General features: G+C 40.6%; 1 protein-coding gene across 2 annotated transcripts in view; it reads right to left on the minus strand.

The window, feature by feature from the left end:
* GDA (guanine deaminase) overlaps nt 1-24018 on the minus strand; it is a 51673-nt gene that overhangs the window by 17581 nt on the left and 10074 nt on the right. The window contains exons 2-7 of one of the 2 annotated variants that reach the window (XM_030566136.1): nt 19174-19262; nt 17461-17632; nt 15049-15136; nt 7061-7166; nt 4080-4107; nt 1986-2093 (exon numbers count right to left, since the gene is read on the minus strand). In XM_030566136.1, the coding sequence (XP_030421996.1) occupies nt 1986-2093; nt 4080-4107; nt 7061-7166; nt 15049-15136; nt 17461-17632; nt 19174-19262 (591 nt within the window). The remainder of the gene's footprint in view (nt 1-1985; nt 2094-4079; nt 4108-7060; nt 7167-15048; nt 15137-17460; nt 17633-19173; nt 19263-24018) is intronic. The other variant, XM_030566137.1, reaches the window with a different exon arrangement.

Genomic DNA, 24018 nt, shown 5'->3' on the forward strand with positions numbered 1-24018 from the left:
GGGGGCATTCTAACCAAGGGACTGAGGTCCTTCCAATGATTTGGAAGCAACCAGAGACTTGACTTCAGCCAGTTTATTCCATCACTGCTACAAACCTGATCCTAGAACTTTGCAATCATTTTGTGCTTAATTCCTTTAACCAGAGCCATCCCTAGGTTTGCCATGCCAGCTCCTTTCAGCTAGCTAAATTCACAATCCCAGCAGCTAGACTCGACTCTCAGCTTCCCTCTGGAAAGGTAAAGCAGCTGCATTTCCACTAGTTAGTTTTGCTTTCCTACTGCCCGGCGAAAAGCAATACTTAGATAAAGGCAAGCTGGCAGAAGCTTAATTTGGACATAAGGGAGGCACTGACAGTGTGTTAAGGGAAAGGAGGGAAGTGATTGTCCTTCCTATCCTTTCAATTAAAAAGTTTTCAATTTGAGGTGCTGCTGGATCCTGAGTGACACCTGGAAGTACAGGTGGCACCAGCGGCCCAAAGCATCATTTTACAACTGTAGTTGTAAAATTTTAGGCAGGTAAGTGGGGGTCAGGAGACTGTGGGGGCCCTGGGCTGGGAGGACTCACATGGAGGGTCATGTGGAGAGGTCACGTGCCCCCACTTGTGTCCCTCCCATGAGTGCAGTACCGGCAAGAAATTATTTCTACTTGCACCACTGCCCAGCACAGCAATCCCAGATGCTACGATAGCCCTCGAGGTCACTGGTGGTTGACAAATGTTAAAGCAGCACTTTGGACCAGTGGGATAAGGGGAGAGGTGCCAGACCAACACAGACTAGACCCAGATTCAGGGCAGCACAAATGACACCATTGCCCCCACTTCCTCTGATCTACTGTGTACTCCTCTGGTGTGGCTGAGAATCTCGTCCACTCTGTTCTATCTCTGGAACATACATTTCCAATATTTACAAATATCCCTTCTTGTAATGTTAAATAACCCAAAAGTAGTTTTAGTGTAGTATGTAATTAAGACTATGTAACCAAAAAGTGTCTCCCAGCTTTAACACAGCTGTAAGCTTTAAAAAGCACTTTAATTCTAAATTGCAGTTACTTAATGACACAGTAAGATGCACTTCTCTTTTAACAATATTAAATTAAGATGCTTTGAATATAAAGGCTCATTCTTTTCTGTGCTGAGATCTGCTTTGTGCAGGAGAAATGAGGAGCTGTTTGTTATAGTTCTCCATGGATCAATGGACTACACTGAACAATGTGGCAGACAAGAATGAGCTTTTGGGAAAATGCATGTGAAGTGGATTTCCTGGGAAATATCAAGGGGGAAGTTAATGCAAATCCCCACCCCTGCCTCTGGTTATGCAAAATCCCAGCCCTGTGAAGCTATGCCCTGAAGAGAGAGAGACTGTCTGCTGATTATCTGTTCCCAGGGTCCCAAGCTGAAAGGCCCAAACTGTATAAAGGAATGACTCACACATTTATAGCTGTGCTCATTCTGAGCTAACAGATGAAAACTCCTTGGTGGGATTTGAAGGACTGACCACTGGCCAGACCCTGTTGGAGAAGGGGGGTGATCTTCAGTAAGCTTATCAGGTTCATTTATTGTTTTAATATGTTTTCCTTGCAATGCTTTTACCTTAAGAATAATGTGCTTACTTAGAAAGGATGATTGGTAACTTCTAACTGTGGGCAATTACACTGCATATAGACTTGGAGGAGAAATCAAAGCAGGCCTGGTTAGGCAATCTGACTTGCTGGGAAATTCACAGAGTAGGCAGGGAGCTGCACAGCCTGGTAAAACCCCAGTCAGAGACACATCTATCCACCTGAGACAAGTGAGATGAGGATCTGGGAGTCTAGTGTGAGTGTCCTTGCTGGGTCATGAGGGGGAATACACGTGTAGTTGCCCTGAACTATGACAGGTAATATCAGATAAACAGTGAAGCTTTTGAAACTGATTTCTCATGAATATTTCCTGCCCTGTGTGTTTTCTCCCAGTGAAAAACGGTATTTAGAGAGCTCACAAATCCTACCTGCACATGGATATCATGAGCCTTCGCAAAGTCACCAAGTCTACTTAGCAACTTCTCAGTGCAGGAAGGTCCAAAACGAGGCATCACTATGGGTTGTACCTTTTGATACTGAAAATATTCAAAATGCATACTTGAGATTGCAAATAAGAATCCGTGCATCAGGGCCAAGAATGTACTGATCCTCCAGCTCATATGATGATAAAGGAGTGGTCTTGTTTTCTTTTTCTACTGTATCCATTGCTCATATGAATGAATCTTTATATAGCAATTTTCAGATTTTTATTACAACCATTGTCACAGGAATAGAGAATCAAAGTTTTTTTCAATAAGTCATTTTAGTAGACTATAAAGATTTTTCCATAAGCAACCTTCCCTGAAATCACTGAAATTTTAACTGGACTGGAAGAATATATTCACGTTCATTGTCAAAACGCAGCCATGCATTGGCCAGTAAGGGGTAATTAATAAGTTTTTCCCATCTCTGATTTCTATGATCCAGATTATGCCACTAAGTGTATGTCTACAATGCAATAAAATACCAGGCGCACAGCCACTCAAGCTCATGAAGCTTGGGCTGTGGAGCTATAAAATAGTAGTGCAGATGTTTGGGCTCAGGTCATAAGGTCTCAGAGCCTGGGCTCCAGCCTGAACCTGAATGTCTACACCGCTATTTCTAGACATGCAGCTTAAGTCTCACGAGTGCAAGTCAGCTGACCCAGGCTCTTGGACTTGGTGCCACAGGTTTTTTATCACTGTGTAGACAGGACTTAAGACGCAGCTTGAAGTAGGGATTGATGCAGGCTGCAGGTAGTTCCAGGATGCACTGGACTTCCTGTGCCTTCCTCTTGTTCCAGTTTCTCCACTCTATGCAGGTGCATTGGCTACAATCTGGCTCCTGGCTTCCATAGACAGGAAGATTAGTGAGATGACCAGACATATTAAGTAAGGAAGGCATTTGTGACTTATAGTATACAGGAGGTCAGATTATAATATGATCTGCTGATCCCTTCTGGCCTTAAACTCTAGGCCTCTAAGATAACTATACTCAACAAAGTAGAATTAGCCATTACATTTAAGCATGGCATTTTGGGTTGAAGATTGACAACAGAATAGAAAATAGCATAACATTCACAGGGGTCCGACAGGCAAGTGCTAGGCAACTACTGGTCTCCCTGATGGCCCTCACATGCAGCATGCCAGCCTGTCATTGTGCATGTGACACCACTAGAGAAGAGTGCCAGATGTTTTGGCCTGCAGTCTTTTCAACTCAGCTTCCAGCTGCAGTTTGAAAATCAGGTTACTTATTTAGGTAAGTAAATATGGATTTAGATGCCTAACTTTAGGCATCAAGCTTGAAATTTTGGCAACAAGTGTCATATAAATGAAACCACTGAAAAAAGAAATTTAACAAGGAAAAGTCATAACATTCCTTGACTACAGTAACAGTGCCATAAAATATATCTGCAGATTTTCTTTAGAATCTTCTTCACACACGTGACCAAATGTGCTGATCCAAAAAACGCATGTGGAAAAGGATTATTAACTGCAGTATAAAGTTGTGGCACCATACTGCCATTATCTTAAAAGGCAACTATTTTTTCTGAGTTAAACAAAAATTTCTCCTCATAGCATGGTTTATAAACAGTGAAATGATTTATTAGCTTATTTCTTCCTATGACCATAGTATTGTTCTTTGTAGGAAGCTGAGCAGTTTTAAAGAAAATAAGTCATTTTTCAAAGTATAATATTCTGCAGTGCTCTGACCAAACAATATTGAATGTATTGCGTCACACTGACATTTGCCAACTCAAACCCACAGCTCCCAAACAAGTTTGTACAGATTCAGGATTTAATAGGTCGTTAAACCTATCTTTGCTTATTTGTCACTAGGGTTAACAATTTTATTAATTCAAACTGGATTGTTTTCTTCCAAATCTTCATTTTATTTTCATAGAAAAAGAGGGAATGCAAAAGTGAATATAAACAAATGAATGAAATGAATTTTAGTTATTTCATACAGTAAATAGGAAAAAAAAGTACATGATAGTATAGAATGTGAGTTACGCTGCTGATTAAAAAAGCTACTCTACTTACTTTCTTTTCCAGTAGTTCTTTAACAAACCTGAAGGGGGAAAAAAGTAACCAGTATTATAAATTAAGAAATCTAGGAAAAATATTTACCTTAGTGCTTTATTAAGTGGTTTACATGTGAATCGGTTTTATGTAGAAAGTTTGAAAACTGTAAGAGCCAGTTTCTGAGCTAGTGTAAATCAGCATAGATCTACTGAAGTCAGTGGAACTAAGCCAATTTTTACCAGCTGAGAATCTGGCCCTAAATATGCAGAAGTTTTATCACTTGTAGTAATTAACCCCAGACATGTGGTAATTACTCTGTGTTCTCAGTGGAAATCAAATACATGTTACACTAAATCAACAGAAAGCATGATTATATGCTATAGCAGCCCTTTTAAAAAAAGAAAGACATCTTAATTTTGGCTGCACATGAATTTAAATCAGAGCATAGAATGTATTCTATTATTTAAAATCCTATTTTTAGAACATTGCAATATTTCATGCTTCATTTACAGTAGATACATGTATTGAGATTTAAACTGATAGATTCTCTATCCTTCATTCACTTAAAGTGCCCAGAGGGGTATCCTTTTATTTTCCAGGGAGCATATATGTAGGTTTATAGGACTATGCAATTTTCACACATTTGAAAACACAGTGTGGACTTGTTTGTTCCATTCAAAACAAAAGAGTAGAGCACAAGTGGTTCTACAAATATCTATTTTTTTAAAATGAGGTCAGGACATTAGAGATGAGCTAAAGCTGGCCCCCAAATCATACCATGTCCCCAAATTTTGGAATGTGGGAGTATTCTGAGGGCCTGTGATGCAGGGAGACAAGATTTTAATGTTCCTGTAGGTGAGAGGATCTGAGGGGCCCAACAGTGGGTGGCAGCGTGGGGGCAGGAAAGGTCCTTGGTGTCTAGAGGTTCACTGGTGTCACAGAGTGTGGGGGAGTCCAGCCCTGCACCCCTCTTCTTGGGACCCACAGTGACTCTCAGCCAGCCAGTAAAACAGAAGGTTTATTGGACAACAGGAATGCAGGTTACAGCAGAGCTTGTAGGCACAGTCACGACCCCTCAATCGAGTCCTGGGGTTTCAGGGTGCTTGGATCCCAGCTTAGGATTCCCTGAATTCCCACCACCCAGCCCAAAACGGAAACTGAAAACTAACTCCCTCCAGCTGGCCCCTTCCTTTGTCTAGCTTCCTGGGCAAAAGTGTTGACCTCCCACCCCGCTTGCCTAGCTCAGGTTACAGGCTCAGGTATTGTCCATCCCCTAAAGTCCTCCCCTGCTCTTCCATCCCCCATGCAGACAGCCCCTACTCCATCACAACTGGCGACAGAGTTTCTTGCAAATCTTGGACAGTTCAGGGGTTTACACTGAAAACTGAAACCAATCAGTTTCATCTACAGTAGTTTCAGCTTTAAATACAGGGTTTTTTATCTAGACTTCAGACTTTCCCACCTACTTTCCTCCCAGTCCTGCCCGGTTACCACTTTCTCTCCACACTTTTGGTACAAGATAAATGCAAGATATTATGTATCGCCTCCATATATATGATATAAACTGTTCGCTGTAATTTGTTGGAATCTATGTGATAAATTATGGGACTATATGATAAACCACATTTATTTCATTCTTTTGACTTCCTAACCTAACTATGCTCACGAGTTTACCTCTAATAGTCTAAACATCTGAGCAGTTTTCAAAGAGTGACCATATTTTAAAAAATTAAGTTGAACATGCTGCCAAATTTTTTTTTTATTTTTTTTTAAACAGAAAGGAAGAAATTCTCCCACTTCATTGCTGAAGTCCAGGTCACACATAAGCAAACCTTCCAGGCTGGACACAGCTCTCTTATCCACGAGAATTGGAATTCCTCTTTTCCAAAATTATAGAGCATCCATTCTTATTTATAGCCATGATGCTGAATCTCAAACACATGACAGGAAAGCTGTTTTAGATCATTCTGATGTTTTAAACAAGTAACAGAACTAAAGGTCCTGGGGGGGCCAGGGCAGCCGTGGGGTCAGGGGTCTGGGACAGCAAACCGGCTCCATGTGGTGGGGGTCTGGGATCTGGGGTGGGCAGCCCCCCAGCCCTACACAGCGGCGATCAGGGGCCAGGCTGCTGCTGACCTACCATTCAGCCCTTGTGGCCCAAGTAACACAGTGTGGGCTGCATAAGTAGCTCATAATGATAAATAAGTTGAGAACCATTGCTCTAATGCCTATACTGCTGGAGTTGGTACTAAGGAAACGTGGGTGAACAGCCAAGGGAAAAAAACATTAGTACAACACTAATAACAATCTTTAAACCTATTTTTTTTAAATACCTCTTCTTTAAATATATGCCATTTAAAAAATCCATGATAGTTTGTAGTGGTAAAAAGATTTTACTAGCATTCACTTGAAATAACCTACATAAGTAATGTGGGAATTCCAAACTCACTCCATACAATATTTAGATTGCCATATGTTACATAATCCTGTATTCCCAATATGGTCCAGATCCTGCAAACACTTAAGCATTTGTGTGACTACTCATATGAGTAAAATTACACATGTGCTCAAGTACTTGCAAGGGTAGTGACCTATATATTCACAAAATGGCTCCCACATCAGCATGCATCCATACACCAATCTGGTGCCCAATCTAATTCATTGTTGTATCAGGTCCTTTAGGTTAAACCTCAGCCTTTTCAGCGGAGTCATTAAAAGAAGCATGGGGACTCACAAATTCATACACGTACATTGTATGGACCAGATTCTTCTCTCATTTACACTGTTGTAAATTAGGAGAAATTCCACTGACGCAGATTTTGTTGCATTAGTGGGACATGAGAGGAGAATCAGACTTTTTTTTTTTTTAAAGGATGAATAAAAGTTACTTCCTACACCTTGAAGTTTTAGGCTTAATCCATAACTAGCCTTCCTGTCCTTTAGAAATTGTATTTTTAATAAAAGTGGAAAATATAGTACTATCAGTATAATCATTTTACCTTTCTGTCTCCTTGACAGATTCATCAGTGGTTTCCTTGTATTCGGGAACAATTTCATTGATATCCATGCAAACTTTTCCAACAAATGCTCGCTGACCAAATTTATCTGTGAAATGTATAACAGAATAAAACTCAAAATCAGTTGTTTTCCAAACAAACTGCTAGCAAGACCTGCACTTAAAACCAGAGGAACAAATTCTGGCCCAGATAATTTCATTTAAGAGTGAACAGGGCAATGTTCTTTTCTTCATCTTTAGACTGAGACTTTTTAGCCCAAAAGGAAAATATTTTGAGAGCGTAATGAGCAACAGAGATTGAAATGGACACTCTGAACATCCTCCTAGTACTCGCTAATGAAAACATTACAAATAAGGGCTAGATCATGCCAGTTACACATAGTCCAGAGTGCAAAACTGCTGAAGGAAGAGCACTGGCAGGCAGACTGCCTCCCAGAATTCCCCAACCACAAGGGGAGCATGCATGCTACCACATCCTTTTGTGGCATGCAGCCTGCTCCTTCCTGTACGCCATCTGACTGCATGGGTGGGTTGGAAGTCAGAGCCCACCTTCCTCTCCCTTTTATGCAGTGCAGTGCTTAAGTTGTAATGAAAGAGATGCTGGGGCTCACGCAATTAGGTGCTGGGGCTCAACCAACTTTTTTACATTAATAACTGGTACAGCAAGCCCAGAGGTGCCAGGGCTAGGAACTGCCAAGCCTAATGGTGCCAGGGCTCAGCCCTGGCGAAAATTAAGCACTGCTTTTGGGGCACTGTGCATCCATTAGGTATTGGAGAGGGATTGCAATTCTGCTTGGATCTTCCATGGACCACACCAGTAGTGCACAACCACTGCAGCACACCTCCAAAAGAGCTGGGCAGAATCTAGTCATTAGTGAATACACTGTTCCTGTCTTCATAGGCATGTGGCAATTCTCCAGAAGCCCGTATTATTGGAGGTTAATGTACCCCCCATCCATATTACATATCATTTCAAAGCTTAGTTTATGTACATTTAGAAGAGGTATAATGTGGAACTGTCCAGTGGTGCTGTAGGCCTGTAGGTGAGGTGAAGCAAAGGTACCCAGAATGAGAGTGTGTCATTTTTTGCACAGTTCCAGAAACACTGCAGCATGACTACTACTACAGTTTTTCTGTTTAATTTAAACAGCAGATTAAGGTGCTAAAATTATAGGTCAAAGCTACCAAATAAAAATACATTAAAAGATCTTTTTGTGTTTTTTTTGCATGGGCAAGCATTGGGTTTTTTGTCAGAAATAATGAAGTTGTTTAGCATCTGCAATATGCAATATACTAGCACAGTGGTTCTCAACTTATTTATCATTGTGGTCCACATATGGATCCTGGACCCCACCACGTGGGGCCGGCCAGCTGTCCCAGACCCCTGCTATGCAGCTGCCCCAGGGCTTTCAGGGCCAGGCGGCTGCCCCAGAGCTGGCGGGGCCAGGCACCCGCCCAACCTTGTGGGGCCACCGGGAGCCCTGGACCCCCAACCCCACCAGCCAGCAGCCTTGGCCTTGGACCCCCACTACGCAGGTCAGGCCGGCAGCACCGACTGGACCCCAACCATACCATGCTGGGCAGCAGGGCAGCCCAAACCCCACTGCACCGGGCAGCTGGGAACCCAGACCTCACCATGTGGGCCAGCCTGTAGCACACAGCTGAGTTGGGTCACAGCTGTGTGCTAAATGGGCCACATGCAGCCTGCAGGTTGAGAACCGCTGTACTAGCATGAAATGTTTTCACATCGTATATTCTTAATTGTCAAAGTACCTCACAGTGATTATAATAGTTTTTTATATTTTCAATTGATATTTTCTGACCAGATCAGTCTCATACTGAAGGTTTTGTACCCATAGCAGTAGATTGCACGCCCATACTTTGTACTGTATAGTGGGTAGATATAGATGTATGTGAATTACTAATGCAATGCTTCCATTTGTAAGCTTTTGTACATACAATGTAGCATCTAGTCTGCCTGGTAGAAGGTTTTAAATTGTAATTGCCTGTGCATTCAGGACTAGCCTTTGAAATATTCTAAAAAAAATTAGCTTTTTAGTTCAATGACATTTATGCACAGTTCAGTATTAGTATTAGAGATGACAATACACAGCTTCCATCAAAGTGCTCACTAATCAAAAATGGGCATTTTGATACTGACATAAAAACATAAGCATGGCCATACTGGGTCAAACTAATGGTCCATCTACCCAGTATCCTGTCTTTCAACAGAGTCAAATATCAGACACTTTAGAGGGAATAAACAGAATGGAGCAATTATCAAGTGATCCACATACCGTGTCATCCAGTCCCAGTATCTGGCAGTCAAAGGCTTAGGAACGCTGAGAGCATGGAGTTGCATCTCTGACCATCATGGCTAATAGCTGCTGATGTATCATATCCTGAATTACTTATCTAAATTTTTTTGAATACAGTTATAGTTTTGGCCTTCACAATAGGGGAGGGATAGCTCAGTGGTTTGAGCATTGGCCTGCTAAATCCAGGGTTGTGAGTTCAATCCTTGAGGGGGCGATTTGGGGATTGGCCCTGCTTTGAGCAGGGGGTTGGACTAGATGATCTAATGAGGTCCCTTCCAACCCTAGTAATCTATGAACATCCTCTAGCAATGAGCTCCACAGGTTGACTGTGCATTGTGTGAAGAAGTATTTCCTTTTGTTTGTTTTAAACCTTTTAATTTCATTAGGTGATCCCTGGTTCCTGCGTTATGTGAAAGGAAAAATAATGCTTCCTTATTCACTTTCTCAAAATCATTCGTGATTTTGTAGACCTCTATCATATCCCCTCTTAGTCATCTCTTTCCCAAGCTGAACAGTCCCAGTCTTTTTCATCTCTCCTCATACAAAAGCTGTTCCATACCCCTAATCATTTTTGTTGCCCTTCTTTGTAATTTTTCAATTTCTAATATATATTTTTTGAGATAGGCTGACCAGAACTGCACACAGTATTTAAGGTGTGGGCATAACATGGATTTATATAGCGGCATTATGATATTTTCTGTCTTATTATCTATCTCTTCCCTAATAGTTCCTAATGTTAGCTTTTTTGACTGTTACTGCACATTGAGCAGATGTTTTCAGAGAACTATCCATAATGATTTCAAGATCTTTCTTCAGTGCCAACAGTTAATTTTGATCCAATTATGTATGTATAGTTGTGATTATGTTTTCCAATGTGCATTACTTTGCATTTATCAACACTTAATTTCATCTGCCATTTTGTTGCCCAGTCACCCAGTGTAGTGAGATCCCTTTGTAGTCTGCTTTGGATTTAAGTATCTTGAGTAATTTTGTATCACCTGCAAATTTTGCCACCTCACTCCTTACCTCTTTTTCCAGATCATTTATGAATATGTTGAGCGGCACTGGTCCCAGTACAGACAGTTGAAATCTCCCTTATTATTGAGTTTTCTATTTTTATAGCCACTCTAATCTCCCAGAGCATTTCACCATCACTATCCTGATCTGCACTATACCTCTTCTACTATATTCCTATTATTCAAGCTTGGGATTTCTAACCATAGAAATTCTATGGTATAGTTTGATTCATATAAATCTAATTTGTATCTAATTTAGCAGTGGTGGTGGTGGTAATGCTAACAATATACCTTGGGAATTCTACCTCTACAAAGAAATTATAGTATATGAAGACACAAGGGATACACATGCCTTAAAAGCCATAGATCAAAGACTCTCCATAAATTCTGAAAAATGTGTTGTTTGTCAAAAAAATCAAAAGAATGAAAAACTGTCAAAAGCCACCACTGCTGGACAGAATTCTGACAGCAGAAACCAGGAGACATGCATATTCTGCAGAATATCTGTGGAAGACTTGTTTGCTAAGGATGCAGTTTATCACTGAACGTACTTTTCTTCCTACTTAAGTAAAATGAATCTTAAAGCAAAATCATCTAATTACACAGCAACAATAGTCCCCTTATGGCACTGAATTTATTAGCTAATGGGAGAGATGTATATAAGATCACTGTCTAACTACAAGGGTCTTCTTCTGTCTATGCTGCTACAAAAATATACAGCCTTACTTCCTCAGACAACAGTAACTCAGGCCTGGTCTACACTACGCGTTTAAACCGATTTTAGCAGCGTTAAACCAATTTAACGCTGTACCCATCCACACTACGAGGCCCTTTATATCGATATAAAGGGCTCTTTAAATCGGTTTCTGTACTCCTCCCCGATTAGAGGAGTAGCCTAAAATTGGTATTACCATATCAGATTTGCGTTAGTGTGGCCACAAATCGATGGTATTGGCCTCCGGGCGGTATCCCACAGTGCACCACTGTGACCGCTCTGGACAGCAACATCAGCTCAGATGCAGTGGCCAGGTAAACAGGAAAAGCCCCGCGAAATTTTGATTTTCATTTCCTGTTTGCCCAGCATGGAGCTCTGATCAGCACAGGTGGCAATGCAGTCCCAAATCCAAAAAGAGCTCCAGCATGGACTGTATGGGAGATACTGAATCTGATTGCTGTATGGGGAGACAAATCTGTTCTATCAAAGCTCCGTTACAGAAGACGAAATGCCAAAGCATTTGAAAAAAAAATCTACAGGCTACACAGTGCTGTGTGACAAGCGTAAGGGGAAGCCAGAGACTCAAATGGACGCTCATGGAGGGAGGGAGGGGGTACTGAGGACTCCAGCTATCCCAGAGTCCCCAGCAGTCTCCGAAAAGTATTTGCATTCTTGGCTGAGCTCCCAATGCCTGTAGGGTCAAACACATTGTCCGGCGTGGTTCAGGGAATAGCTCGTCAATTTACTCCCCCCCCCACATGAAAGAAAAGGGAAAGAAATCATTTCTTGACTTCTTTCAATGTCACCCTATGTCTACTGAATGCTGCTGGTAGACGTGAATGCTGCTGCTAGACGTGAGCGGACAAAATTCTTCCATCAACCTCATGCCATCTACACTCGGGGTTAGATCAGCTTACCTATGCCATTCAGGGGTGTGGATTTTTCCTGTCCCTGACTGACACAGTAAAATCAACTTAATTGTCTAGTGTAGATCAGGCCTAAGTCAGCAAAATTATCTTGGTCTCCCACTGATCTGTTCCCATTCAGTCTTTGCCTATTTAGACCCAAGTTCAGGAAAGGATTTAAGAATGTGCTTAAGTCCATCTCTATTTTGCATAGCACTTAAGCAGCTCCCTAAAGTTTAGTCTGTGATTAAGTCCCATTGAGGTCAATGGAAGGTAATCTTGTGCCTAAATATAGCATGTGCTTAACTGCTGTGTTGAATAGGGATGGCCTGCTCTCTGCTGAATAAGGGCCTTAGATTGTAAACCTTGGGAGCAGAAGACATGTCTCTGTGTGTCTTGTACAGCACTGAAGACAGTGTTTGTGCTTATCATGTAATAATGAGATCAAGCAGACCTTCTACATCTTTGTCATTTTGAGCTCTTATGTTTTCACAGAGTAATACTATGCAAATCCTATATTTGATTTAATATATAGTTTGTCTGTGACATAAAAGTAAACGCAGAATCTGCATCCTCAAACATGGAAGTATTTAATCATCTCTGAAAAGGTCAGCCATGACCGGGCACAGGGCTTGTTACATACGGTGAGGCATTTGCAATTAAAAATGAAAATGAGAAAATTCATAACTGGGTTGACGTCTATGGCCCCTTTATAATATATAGGCATATGGCCCAGGAGCACTCAAACGTAAGATAACACACAATAATGAATAATCAGATAAGATTGTGGGCCACAAGAGTTGATTGTGTTACTCCACTGGCTTATCTTTCATATTGCTCCTGGAAAATTATATTAGTCCTTTAAGCAAGGCAAAATAGCAATGAGAAAGGGAAGTTGGACATTCATATGCAAAAATGGGCCTATAATTGTGTGCTGATATTTGCATGAGCAATTACCATAAATGCACATATAAACATGGCATTTGTACAGATGATTTGCCAGTTAGGGCCTGATGCAGCAAAGTTTAACGTATATGGTTTCACACTTGGTTACTAAAATTTTGTTGGCTCACATTATTTTGCTCCATTTGCATGGTATCTCTGCTACACCTCTACCTCGATATAACGCTGTCCTCGGGAGTCAAAAAATCTTACTGTGTTATAGGTGAAACCGCTTATAGCGAACTTGCTTTGATCCACCGGGGTGCGCAGCCCCATCCCCCTGAAGCACTGTTTTACTGCGTTGTATCCAAATTCGTGTTATATTGGGTCGCGTTATATTGGGGTACAGGTGTATATAATTAGGAAAGGAGATATATGCAAAATTAATAGTAATGGCCTCTTTCAGTCATTCCACTAGGAACACGTTGGTCATGGTCACAAAAGTTCACATGCTTCATGTTCCTAGGTGTTGAGGAAAGAGCCAAGAGTATATTCCACATTTATTGCATGCAAACTATATCAGAACAAATCCATCATACTGTCTAAAGTGTTCATTTCAAATAAGTCATTATTCTGATTTGTTTTTATTTGGAACTGAGGCCGAATTTGGTCCTTATGAAAACAGAAGACTAAAAACATCAGAGGATTTGCACATCAGCTGAACATTTGGAATGCGGCAATTGTATGGGCAAGTGCTATACAAAAGTGTCTGCCCAAAGACATTTCAGTCCTGGGCCTTAAAAGCACAGAGAATCAATTCTACATTTGATTCACACATTCATGTAACATTTGCAAGTGCAAACCAGCTTAGATTTTGTTTGTGTGTGCAAAAGCATGGATGCAACTTCAAAAGTTAGTTTGAGGATACACTGAAAATGTGTTTCTGCACAACAAGCCACCTCATAGAAAAAATATGAAAACATTACAAAAACAAGGAAGTAAAATATTTATTCACAGACCATTGGAATCTGTAAACTTTTATTCCAATAACTGCAGTCAGGCAAATACTTCTCCTTTGCCCCAGCCGAGGTTTCCCCAACACTAGGCATCCTGGTGGCAGACATATGCACTGACCAGTATCTCCTGTGCATGGGAGCTCCTTAGCCAAGAGACATGCATCTCCACTGGACTCCCCAGGCCAGTTCACCAAGAGACAAAACTGACCATTCTCACTTGGTGGAGGAGGAAGTAAAGATCCCAACAAAACCCCTCTCCCTGCTAAACCAAGGGAAAGAATCAAGATCCTGCCTCAGCTCCCCTTCCCCAGGCCTACTTGCAGGGGAGGGGAAAATCCTCAACCATTCAAAAATAATGAGTACAGCCTAAACCCCCCACAAGATTGAGTTAAAAATATTGACTAGCTTTAAACCAATGAGACTTAAATAAACAAATATTGGGTTCTTTTTTGTCTTCAGGTTTCTTAGCCTTCAGGGTTCATTCACTTCAAGTTTTCTCCACAAGCAGAAGGGCCAGAAACTTACTTTTTTAAAATGAAAGCTGAGATTCTCACAAAATTCACTTGATTCCAGAAACTGAGGATTTAATAAAGATTCCAAGTTATCCCAAGCTTTGCAATAACATAGTGGGAGCTGACAACATTGTTTTCCCTGTGGATTGGAGAGAAGATTTTGGTGCAGCTCCCTCTCTCCAGACTTGAGGGGTGAGTGAAGATCTTGGCACTGACACTACCCCAATGTCTGGGTAGGGTAGGGAGCGAAGATATTGACTATTTCTCCTGCCATTTAGGCATAGGATCTTCTAGTACCCAAGCAGCAACAGAGCAGGAGCAGCAGAGCCACATAAAGAGATGAGTGATGTAACCTACTAGTTGATTTGGGAGCTGCAATTGCTTATTGGGACATGGGGTGGCAGTGGTGGGAATTGATGGAGCAGAGGGTAAATGGGAGTGAAACACTGGGAGAAGGACTGAATAACTGAGCGAGGACAGTTGGATTTCAGGGAGAAAATAAATAGAGGGACAGATTCTCAACTGGTGTAAATCAGCACAGCTCCATTGATTTAAACAAACTATTATTTCAGCTGAAATCTCTTAAAACTCACTCTTATGTTCTTACCTATAATTTCAGCAAGTAGCAAAGAAGCAGCTCTGTGAATTGTTGCAAAGTAGCATGCTGTAGTCGTGCCATTCTTTAGCGTTCTTCTCTATAAAAAGAATTCAGTTTTGAGCTGTATGAAAAGTGTCACATTGCCAAAATGACAGAACATGCAATCAGTGGTTTTAATCTGCAAGATGGCTCTACAGAATTTTGCACTGACTGGGACTGAAAGAGAAGTGAGGAGTGAAAAAATACTAATTTTATAGCAGATTTTTAATGTATTTAATAGGGAAACTATGGCTGATATGGGCTGATATACAGTAACTCCTCACTTAGTCATCTCAGTTAAAGTTGTTTCGTTGTTACGTTGCTGATCAATTAGGGAACATGCTCGATTAAAGTTGCGCAGTGATCCCTTATAACATTGTTTGGCAGCCGCCTGCTTTGTTCACCGCTCGCAGAAAGCAGCCCGTTGCAGCTGGTTGGTGGGGGCTTGGAACCAGGGCGGAACGGCAGCCCCCCCATCAGCTCCCCGTTCCCCTATGTTCCCTGTGTGACAACTGCCCAGCAGGCGTTGCCAGCAGTTCAACTGTCCCTGCCCTCACTGCCATGTGCTGCTCCTGCCGTCTGCCTTGGAGCTGTTCCCATGAGCCTCCTACTTGCTGTGCCGGGGGAGGGGGGATGAGGGGGGCTAATGTCAAGATGTCCCCCTCCCCCTTGCTCCTGCCCCTCGCTTACCCCATCTCCACAGAGCAGGAGAGTGTTACATGACTGGGCTCAGGACGGAAGCAGCAGCTGTTGTCTCAATTTGCTGATCTACTTAAAAAGGCAACGTACTTAGAGTTGGGTTAGCGTACTTAAAGGGGTAATGCGCATCTCTCTCTCTCTCTCTCTCTCATGCACAGGGTGTGTGTCTCTGTCTCTTGTTTGCCATGCTGTCTCCCCTCCCTCCATTCATGCTGCCTTGTAGAGTGTGAGGCTACATTAACAACGTGTTAACCCTTGAGGGCTCAGCCGAGTGCTAGTTCATCATTCAGCACTAAGGCATTCCCTGGGAAATATCCCACCCTCTGACTCCATCACCTCAGCCAAGATTCACAATCATCATTGCTGTGTACAGTATTAACTTGTTTGGTTAAAACTTATACTGTGTATATGTGTGTGTGTGTGTGTGTGTATAGTCTTTTGTCTGGTGGAAAAAAAATTCCCTGGAATCTAACCCCCTACTCTTCCCATTTACAGGGAAACTGGATTTTTGTTTAACATTGTTTCACTTAAAGTCACATTTTTCAGGAACATAACTACAACGTTAAGAGAGGAGTTACTGTACTTATTAGTTCAAAACTGTAATAGTTCCCTTCATCCCACAATGTGTCCTTTGGACTCATGTCCTCCCTCAATGGTGCACTGCAAGGAGACTATCAACATCTGCTTAGGGAGTAGGCATCTCTGAAGGAAGCTGCTGTGAGGCCTCTACTCAAGAAACCAATACACTATCTAATCTTTCATGTTTGGGTAAGATCATAGAGAAACTGTATCTAGGTATAATCTCCCTGAAGTAGATGTTGATAGTCTTCTTTGGCTTGAGGTTGTGGTGTAGCAGTCTCTGGCTTTACTTGTATTGATTGCATTTTTAAATTTTGGCAAAGGTGCCTGGAGCCTAGGACAGGTGAAATATGTTAATTGCTGACTATCATGTGATGAAATGAGTTCTGATGTAAGAAACTAGGCAAAAAGACATATATTCATTATGGATAATTTTGAATTTATACTTAGACAGTCTTAACTGAGAATTTCCCAACTATTTCATATTTTTATAGACTTTTCACAACCGTTGAAGTAGGAACTATCTTGGTGACGCATATTATATAAAGGGCTATCTAGATTCTTATATTGGTCCCCATCACATAAGTATCTTAATTTTTAGCAAAGCTCACATTTAATGTAAAATACATTCTGTAATAAAGGCAATGCATTGTAGATTAAATGCTATTTCACTGAGAAACACATATTGACAAAGTCCATAAAGCTGGTATTTTCAAGTAACAGGCTTGTGCAATAAGTTACTTTTTCATTCATATTACAATTTCAGTGGAACTACATCATAGTTGTTATAATTGTACTAAATTGCTAAATTTGAACCAGCTTTGCAAACCACTAAAACCCTAAAAAAGAGAAGCTAAGAATACCTTGAACTTCGCTGGGTTCACACAGACCTAATCACACTCCTAGACATCAGAATTAGACATCTTGGTTTACAATCTTGAACAATGACAATATTCCCAATTTGTTTAGTTCCTATTTTTCATAATATAAATTTTAATATAGTCTCTTATTTTTTGTTGTACTGTCAGCTTCTGAAAGCTGATATAAGGTAAAGTGCATATTAATGAACTACAATAGTACGCAGAAGACATTTGCTGTACTTACTACAACTCTGGTGTATACTTCTTCAGCAAAATCATTATCTTTGTATTTGGCTTCTGTTGGGAACGTATATGTGTTTAACCACTCCAAAAGAGGTAGATCTACTCTTGTTCCAGCAAATGCATACTGAGGTGCATGGATATGTGTATCAACCATTCCTGGCATGAAGAATTCACTGTTTTAAAAACAAAACAAAAAAATCATAGTAGTTTGGATTTTTAAATAATTGCTCTTAAAGAATAACTTATGATTTTGTTTTGTACAACATGCTTGTGTGATGGCCCCCAGCATGAGTGGTCTGCGGGGTTTGAACCCCAGATCTTCAGCATCCAAAGTACAGACTTCTACTAAGGAAGTACATCCTTTTACTGTGTGCAGCATCAGGCACTCTAGGATGCTGCCCTGTGTCACCACAACTATCCCTGAGTGGACTTCCAGCACCAGAAGCTCTGGAACATGGGCTCCATCAGGAATTAAAAGTAAACATGATGTCAAATATTTTTAAAATAGTAGAAAATGATAATTTCCCCCTCTGGTAGTATCACAAAACTCTTATTCTCATACTCTGAAGTTATTTTCTTGGAAACGAATTTATATGGCTATAAACATTTCTTCCAAATGTGATGAAACCTCTTTTAAAAAAAAATGCATTTGGCAATGGAGTTGAGTGAATCATCCATCATAATGTATTTGCTGAATTTCACTTTTTTCTGATTATGAAATATCATAAACAAACCATGAAAGTCTGACTTATTTGTTCAAAAATATTCACAAATTTCTTCATGAATTTTCCTATATGAATTTTGTGTATTGTTAATTAGGAACATTTTATATTCAAACTTTTGAAATTTGCTCTGTGTTAATTTGTTCCGTAAGTCACATGCTACAGTTTCTGCCCTGATTGGGTGACTTATGTAACTAACCTACACAGCATGTATTTTGAATATTACAATTAAGTATACAACTCAAAATTCACATTTGCCAAATATTCAAGCATTTTTGTTTCAAATTTGTTTTTCATTACTATTTTGATAATAAATACTGACAATTTGAATGTTCACAAAGCACAAACGCAAGAATTGCAAGTATGGTTGAATCAAAATTCATTTTTGAATTTGGATGAATATTGGCAGAATTTTGTTTGTGTGTGTTATTTGCTCAACTGTTCAATAGTGTGAAATGTACAAATGTGTCATATTTTGAAATCTATACCTCAGTCTTATCAGACAGGAAGCTAACGCAAACAGACATCATGCTAACTGACAGCTGAGCCAGAATTTTAAAGTGAAGAGCTACCCCGACTTATTAACTCTGCTGTGGAGTTTTCCACCAGGATCCACTGGCACAGCCTGCTGCCAACAAAATGGACAACAGAATGTAAATGTACACTACTAAAAAAGATAGAGAATATTGTTTACAGGTATGCAAAAAGAATAGGTTATCTGTCAAGCCTAAATATGGCTTTACAATCTGAGAGTTATGAATCAGCTACCACAATTCACTCATTGCTAAACTCCCAGCTCAAGGAATGACAAAAGCATATTCACTGCCCACATTTAGGGCCCAATCCAAAATGCTTTGCATAGGCAAAACCACAAAGGATGGAAGGGAGTGCAAATACATATGTAATAAGTGCAAATACATATGTAATACTTCAGCCATCCACGGAACAAAGTGAAACCAAAATGACTAAATGAACTTAAATACAATACCTACTGATTACTAAGCTCTCTTATATCAGATGCTTTGAAGCCCCACTTCTTTGCTAGTTGCTCCTGCTGATCTGCTTGCTCCAAAAACACAATCTAAAGGAGAAAAACAAAATAGTTAAATGTTTTAATATTGTATTTAAATATATACACAACATTAACATCACATGATGACAAAACAGTAATCATTTTACAACATCTGGTTTTAAGTGCATATTTCTTTACAGCAGAAACGGGCTTGAATTAAAACATCTGTTCTATCTGATTTGTCTGACTTTGAAATGCCTTTGAAATGCTTACTCATGGTCCACTAAGCAAACCAACCCATCCTGTACCTGCAACTTCTTATGAGAAGTGAATCCAGGCACTATCTACACTCTATAACAAGTCCATCACTATGTGATTGGCATAGTTTCAGCATCCACCTTCACGCTTCATAACAGCTGGTGTACAACAATTCTACTAGTAGTAGTGGGTTTCTCAGATTACAGCTCTATGGATCCGTTTTAATGCCTGCACTGTTCAGTCTCTATATCAACAACACTGCAGTCACATCATCCTGTAAATTCATCTATGCAGATGATTTTGTGCTAGCAACACAAGCATCCTCTCTGAAGACCGCAGAGACAGTTACGAAAAATTCACTTCCAGATGCTTGAGACATATTTCAAAGCTTGGCAACTGCAACCCTTTGAAAACCCTCATCTCTGCCTTCCACTTGAACAACCACGAGGCCAAGGTGCTACTGAAAGTGGACTTTTGTGGTCTGCCTTTATTGCATGACTACAATCCATGGTACCTTGGAGTTACCCTTGACTGGATGCCGAGCTACTGCCAATAGCCTGACACCACCAAAAAGAAGGGTTAACATCATTCAGAAGCTTGCTGACACATCCTGGGGATGTGATGCCTGTGTGGGACGGTGCTAAACTGGTGTGGCCATACTGAATGAATGGTGTGAGCATAACTTGGCATGACTTAAACATGGGTGAATGGTTGCAGAGGATCCTGAGAGCAGGTTCCCTTTAGGCAGAAGCATATTTGATAAAGAACTAGCAAAGTCTGCGTGTACGATCAATATAGAACAGCAAATATGGGCCCATGCAAAAGTAAATATCACATGCATAAAGTTCCAGCATGGAGCACAGGTTGACCTGGTTGTAGTGACCTTATTGCAAGGACACCACGCAAAGAATCAGAGTGAATGTTTGATACGTGTGTAAACGTGGGGTGATCTTCGTTTGGTACCAGCCTCGCCAGCCCTTTCTAAAACACTAATTAGGTAAAATTAGTAACAATACGCCTACTGGGTATGTTTTTAAGACATGTGACTCCTTTGAGGAAAAAGAGTATAAGAATCAAGCAAAGTAAATTACGGTGGTTGGGATTCCTTAATTGACGGTTGAAGAAGCAATGCTGCCAGACAGAGTAGCCAAAACTCTGTTCCATGGGCTCAGGTAGGACTGAGAACCACAGGGGTCTCAAGGCAACCAAGGCCTTGCCTCAAGGGAATTTGAGACAGACCAGAGGGCTGAGAAGAACAGACCAGGAAGGAAGAAACCATCTATGAAATTGGTAACCACCTTCTCTGTTTGCCAAGCAGGAACTGCATGAGGCTAGCACAGGGCCTGTTTCCGTGTGTTTGTGAAAGAGAGACTCATTAAGAGGAATGTATAGCTCTTAATGTCTAGCTCTTAATGTCCAACATAGGAGTTGTGTGCTTAATATAACCCTTTACCGCTTGTATAATTCCTTCTCAGTAAAATGCTGTGTATTGAAGCTAATTGGACCTTTTTCAATGGTATGACAGTAATCTGCTCCTCCGGGAGCCAGTAAAGATCCATTTCAGGGGTAATAGCGCCCCCTGTTGTCAACAGCATGCACACTTCGAATGTCAATACAAGCCCTTGTTTTGTCACCAGTGGAGTACTGCACACCAGTATGGTACAGCAGCTCCTCACCATTCTCGTTGATTCTGCCTTCCCTGTAGGAAGGGGCCTGCACTCAACTGCATTCAGACAATGCATGGAAGGTGTGGATATTTCCTCCACAAATACAAAATCCAAGAACCACCAAATTGTAACTGTGGTGAAATACAAACCATGCAACACATCACAAACAACTGCCTAATCCACACTTACAGCAGTGGTACAAAGGGGATTCACCTAGCTACCCCAGAAGCATTAGAATGGCTTTCAAATCTTAAAATACAACTATAATCCCAGCCCATTGCTTTTCAAATGCCATACAAAAGAACAGGCAGCTCTATGGTGGCCTTACTGGAACTCACATTTACAGTATCCGGTAACATAGGCAATTCTTTTGACCCTTAACATAAATATAAGGGAATAAGATATAATGCTAAAGCAACTTTATACTGGCATAATTGCTTAACGCCAGGGGGCTGTACAATATTAACTATTCTAATTTCTAAACTTATATAGTTATAGTGGTACAAAAACTGTACATTGATCAGTCCTTAGACAAGATTTAACAACCGATGTAACACACAATAAGACGGCGCAGGGAAAGCGAGGACAAGGACAACAAAACAGAAAAAAACCCACCCATGGTTTAATATGGACCAGCTAGGTACCTGGACACATGGTTATTATAAGTTAGTTTTATTTAATGAAAAGATATAAATAAGGGTCTCTCTGAAGAAAAATCTAAGAATTTTTAAACAATAACTAAGATTTTAACTGAAAAAGCTGATTTATTTTTTTCAGAATCCTGCATATTTTTGAATAGTGTGTGATTGCAGATTTTTCACTAAGTTCCTCTGGAACCTTAGGACACTACAATAAAATAAATATTTAACAACAATCACAAAAGTGTAATAATCCATTGACACTTCAGATAAGGCAACATCTCTCTCTCTTTTTGAAAGCATGTTTGGTGTGTTCAGTCAATTCAATCAGTTGAACACCTGCAGATGTTTTATAGTCCAGATCTACTGAAATTTATGATGAGCAATAACGAAAATGTCACAGAGATGCTGAAATAAAAATGGATGAGGAATGACTAATGCTAGCTGCTGAACAAAGTAAGAGAAAGACAAACATGAACTACCAGATGGCAAATGCTGGAAACAGACTTGTTGCCATGGAACAGGAGTGGGTATTTTATTCATAGCAAACCATTACTCAAGATGTTTTGAAATGATTCAGTTCTGGAACAACAGAAAGCCTTACTGTAATCAGTCATGTAGAATTCATCCTAGCAGAAATATACAGTCCCTAAAGCCAGGATAATTAGGCAATAACATAGGGCTGTGTGAAAGGTTAGTCTAGAACTATGAATGAAATTAAAGCAGAGTAAAGGTGGGTTCTAGATTTTCCCCCTGAAAATCTACCTAGGTCAATGAACATTCATAAACGTGGACTCATGTTGTTCACACAAATGTGGGTTCCCCACAAGGTGTGACCTACACAGCCATCAAATATCTTTGCTTTTGAGTTTTATGTGCCTGTGTATAACAACTGACATCTAATTAATAATGGTTGCTGGGTCCTATTTTTCATTACTCTGCAGTCATTGCATGTGATGCAAAATGCTACCATATTAAAATGGTAATGTACTGCACTCTTCTTGGACTGGTGCAAACAATTACACTGAAAAATCAGGGCCTCTGTGTCTGAGAAAGAACTGGAGATCAACCAGGGACTTTATGATGCAAAAGAATTTTTTAATTACTTCCTACAGTTCAAATCGGTGAATGCACCATGGAAATTAATTCAAACTATGTTATTTTCAAAGGAATCGGATAAAATCCCTTTTCCCACCCAAGTACAGTTATGCAATCTGGAACTAGTTCTCCCATATGGATTGGTTGTACCAATGACAGAATACTAAATGGGAACTGGTGCCCAGTTTCAATCTAAGGCACTGTAATAGAAAGAAATGAAATTTTCAGATTAACCTAGATACCAATGGTACTTCTGATCGATACCGAGAAGAGACTGCCAGTACTTGTGAGTACCTTTTGTCTTTCTCAAGTTATTAAAAACGTGGAGTGACTAAATACAATTCTGTATCATTCAAAATAGAACTGAAGTTCTCCACATCAATTACTCACCCATAATTCTTGGTAGCCTAAAGCATTTGGGACCCAACTTTTGCAGTGTGGGAAACTAAGAGAAAATTGCTTTACAGGTTTGTTTATAAGTGAGACTCTTATTTTATGGGAGCAATAAGTTGAAATCGCACTCTCCTACCTTTTTCACTACCTACTACTTCATATGTAAATACAAATCAGAATAGAAACATGCCTAATCTTCCAGTTGATTATACTGAAGTACAGTAGTAACTGACTCTTCACTGATTAATACAGATGGTAAGTCATTTATGTACTTTTTTCCTCCTTAGAGAATAAACCTTTCTAAATAAGCTATGTAACTTGCAATTTCCACTTACTGATATCCAGGCTGGGGGTGGCATCCAATGTGAAAGGTGCCTACTGGTGGAATCTCTCAGGCAGCAGGTGGGAGAGCTACAGGAGGAGGTGGCTAGGCTGAGGAACATCCGTATCCATGAGCAATTCCTGGACAGTATCCATGTGGAGACAGCTGATGTAGCTGTCCCAGTTCACAGGACTACTGACACACCAGTGGAGGAGGAGATGGCTCAGGGTGGACACTGGCAGCTGGTTACTTCTGGCAGCAGGCAGTGCTCCACCCCTGTTGTGAACCCTCCTGCTGTGGTAATAGATAACCGTTATGCTCTTCTTGATACAGGAGAGAAGAAATTACCCCCAACAGTTAAGGAGGGGAAGCCTCATACCCCTAAGGCTGGGAGGTCTGCTGCCACTACTGATAATAAGAAACGTAGGGTAGTGGTGGTTGGAGACTCT

This window comes from Gopherus evgoodei, chromosome 6 (assembly GCF_007399415.2).
Source record: "Gopherus evgoodei ecotype Sinaloan lineage chromosome 6, rGopEvg1_v1.p, whole genome shotgun sequence".
In the NCBI taxonomy this organism is placed as follows: domain Eukaryota; kingdom Metazoa; phylum Chordata; order Testudines; family Testudinidae; genus Gopherus; species Gopherus evgoodei.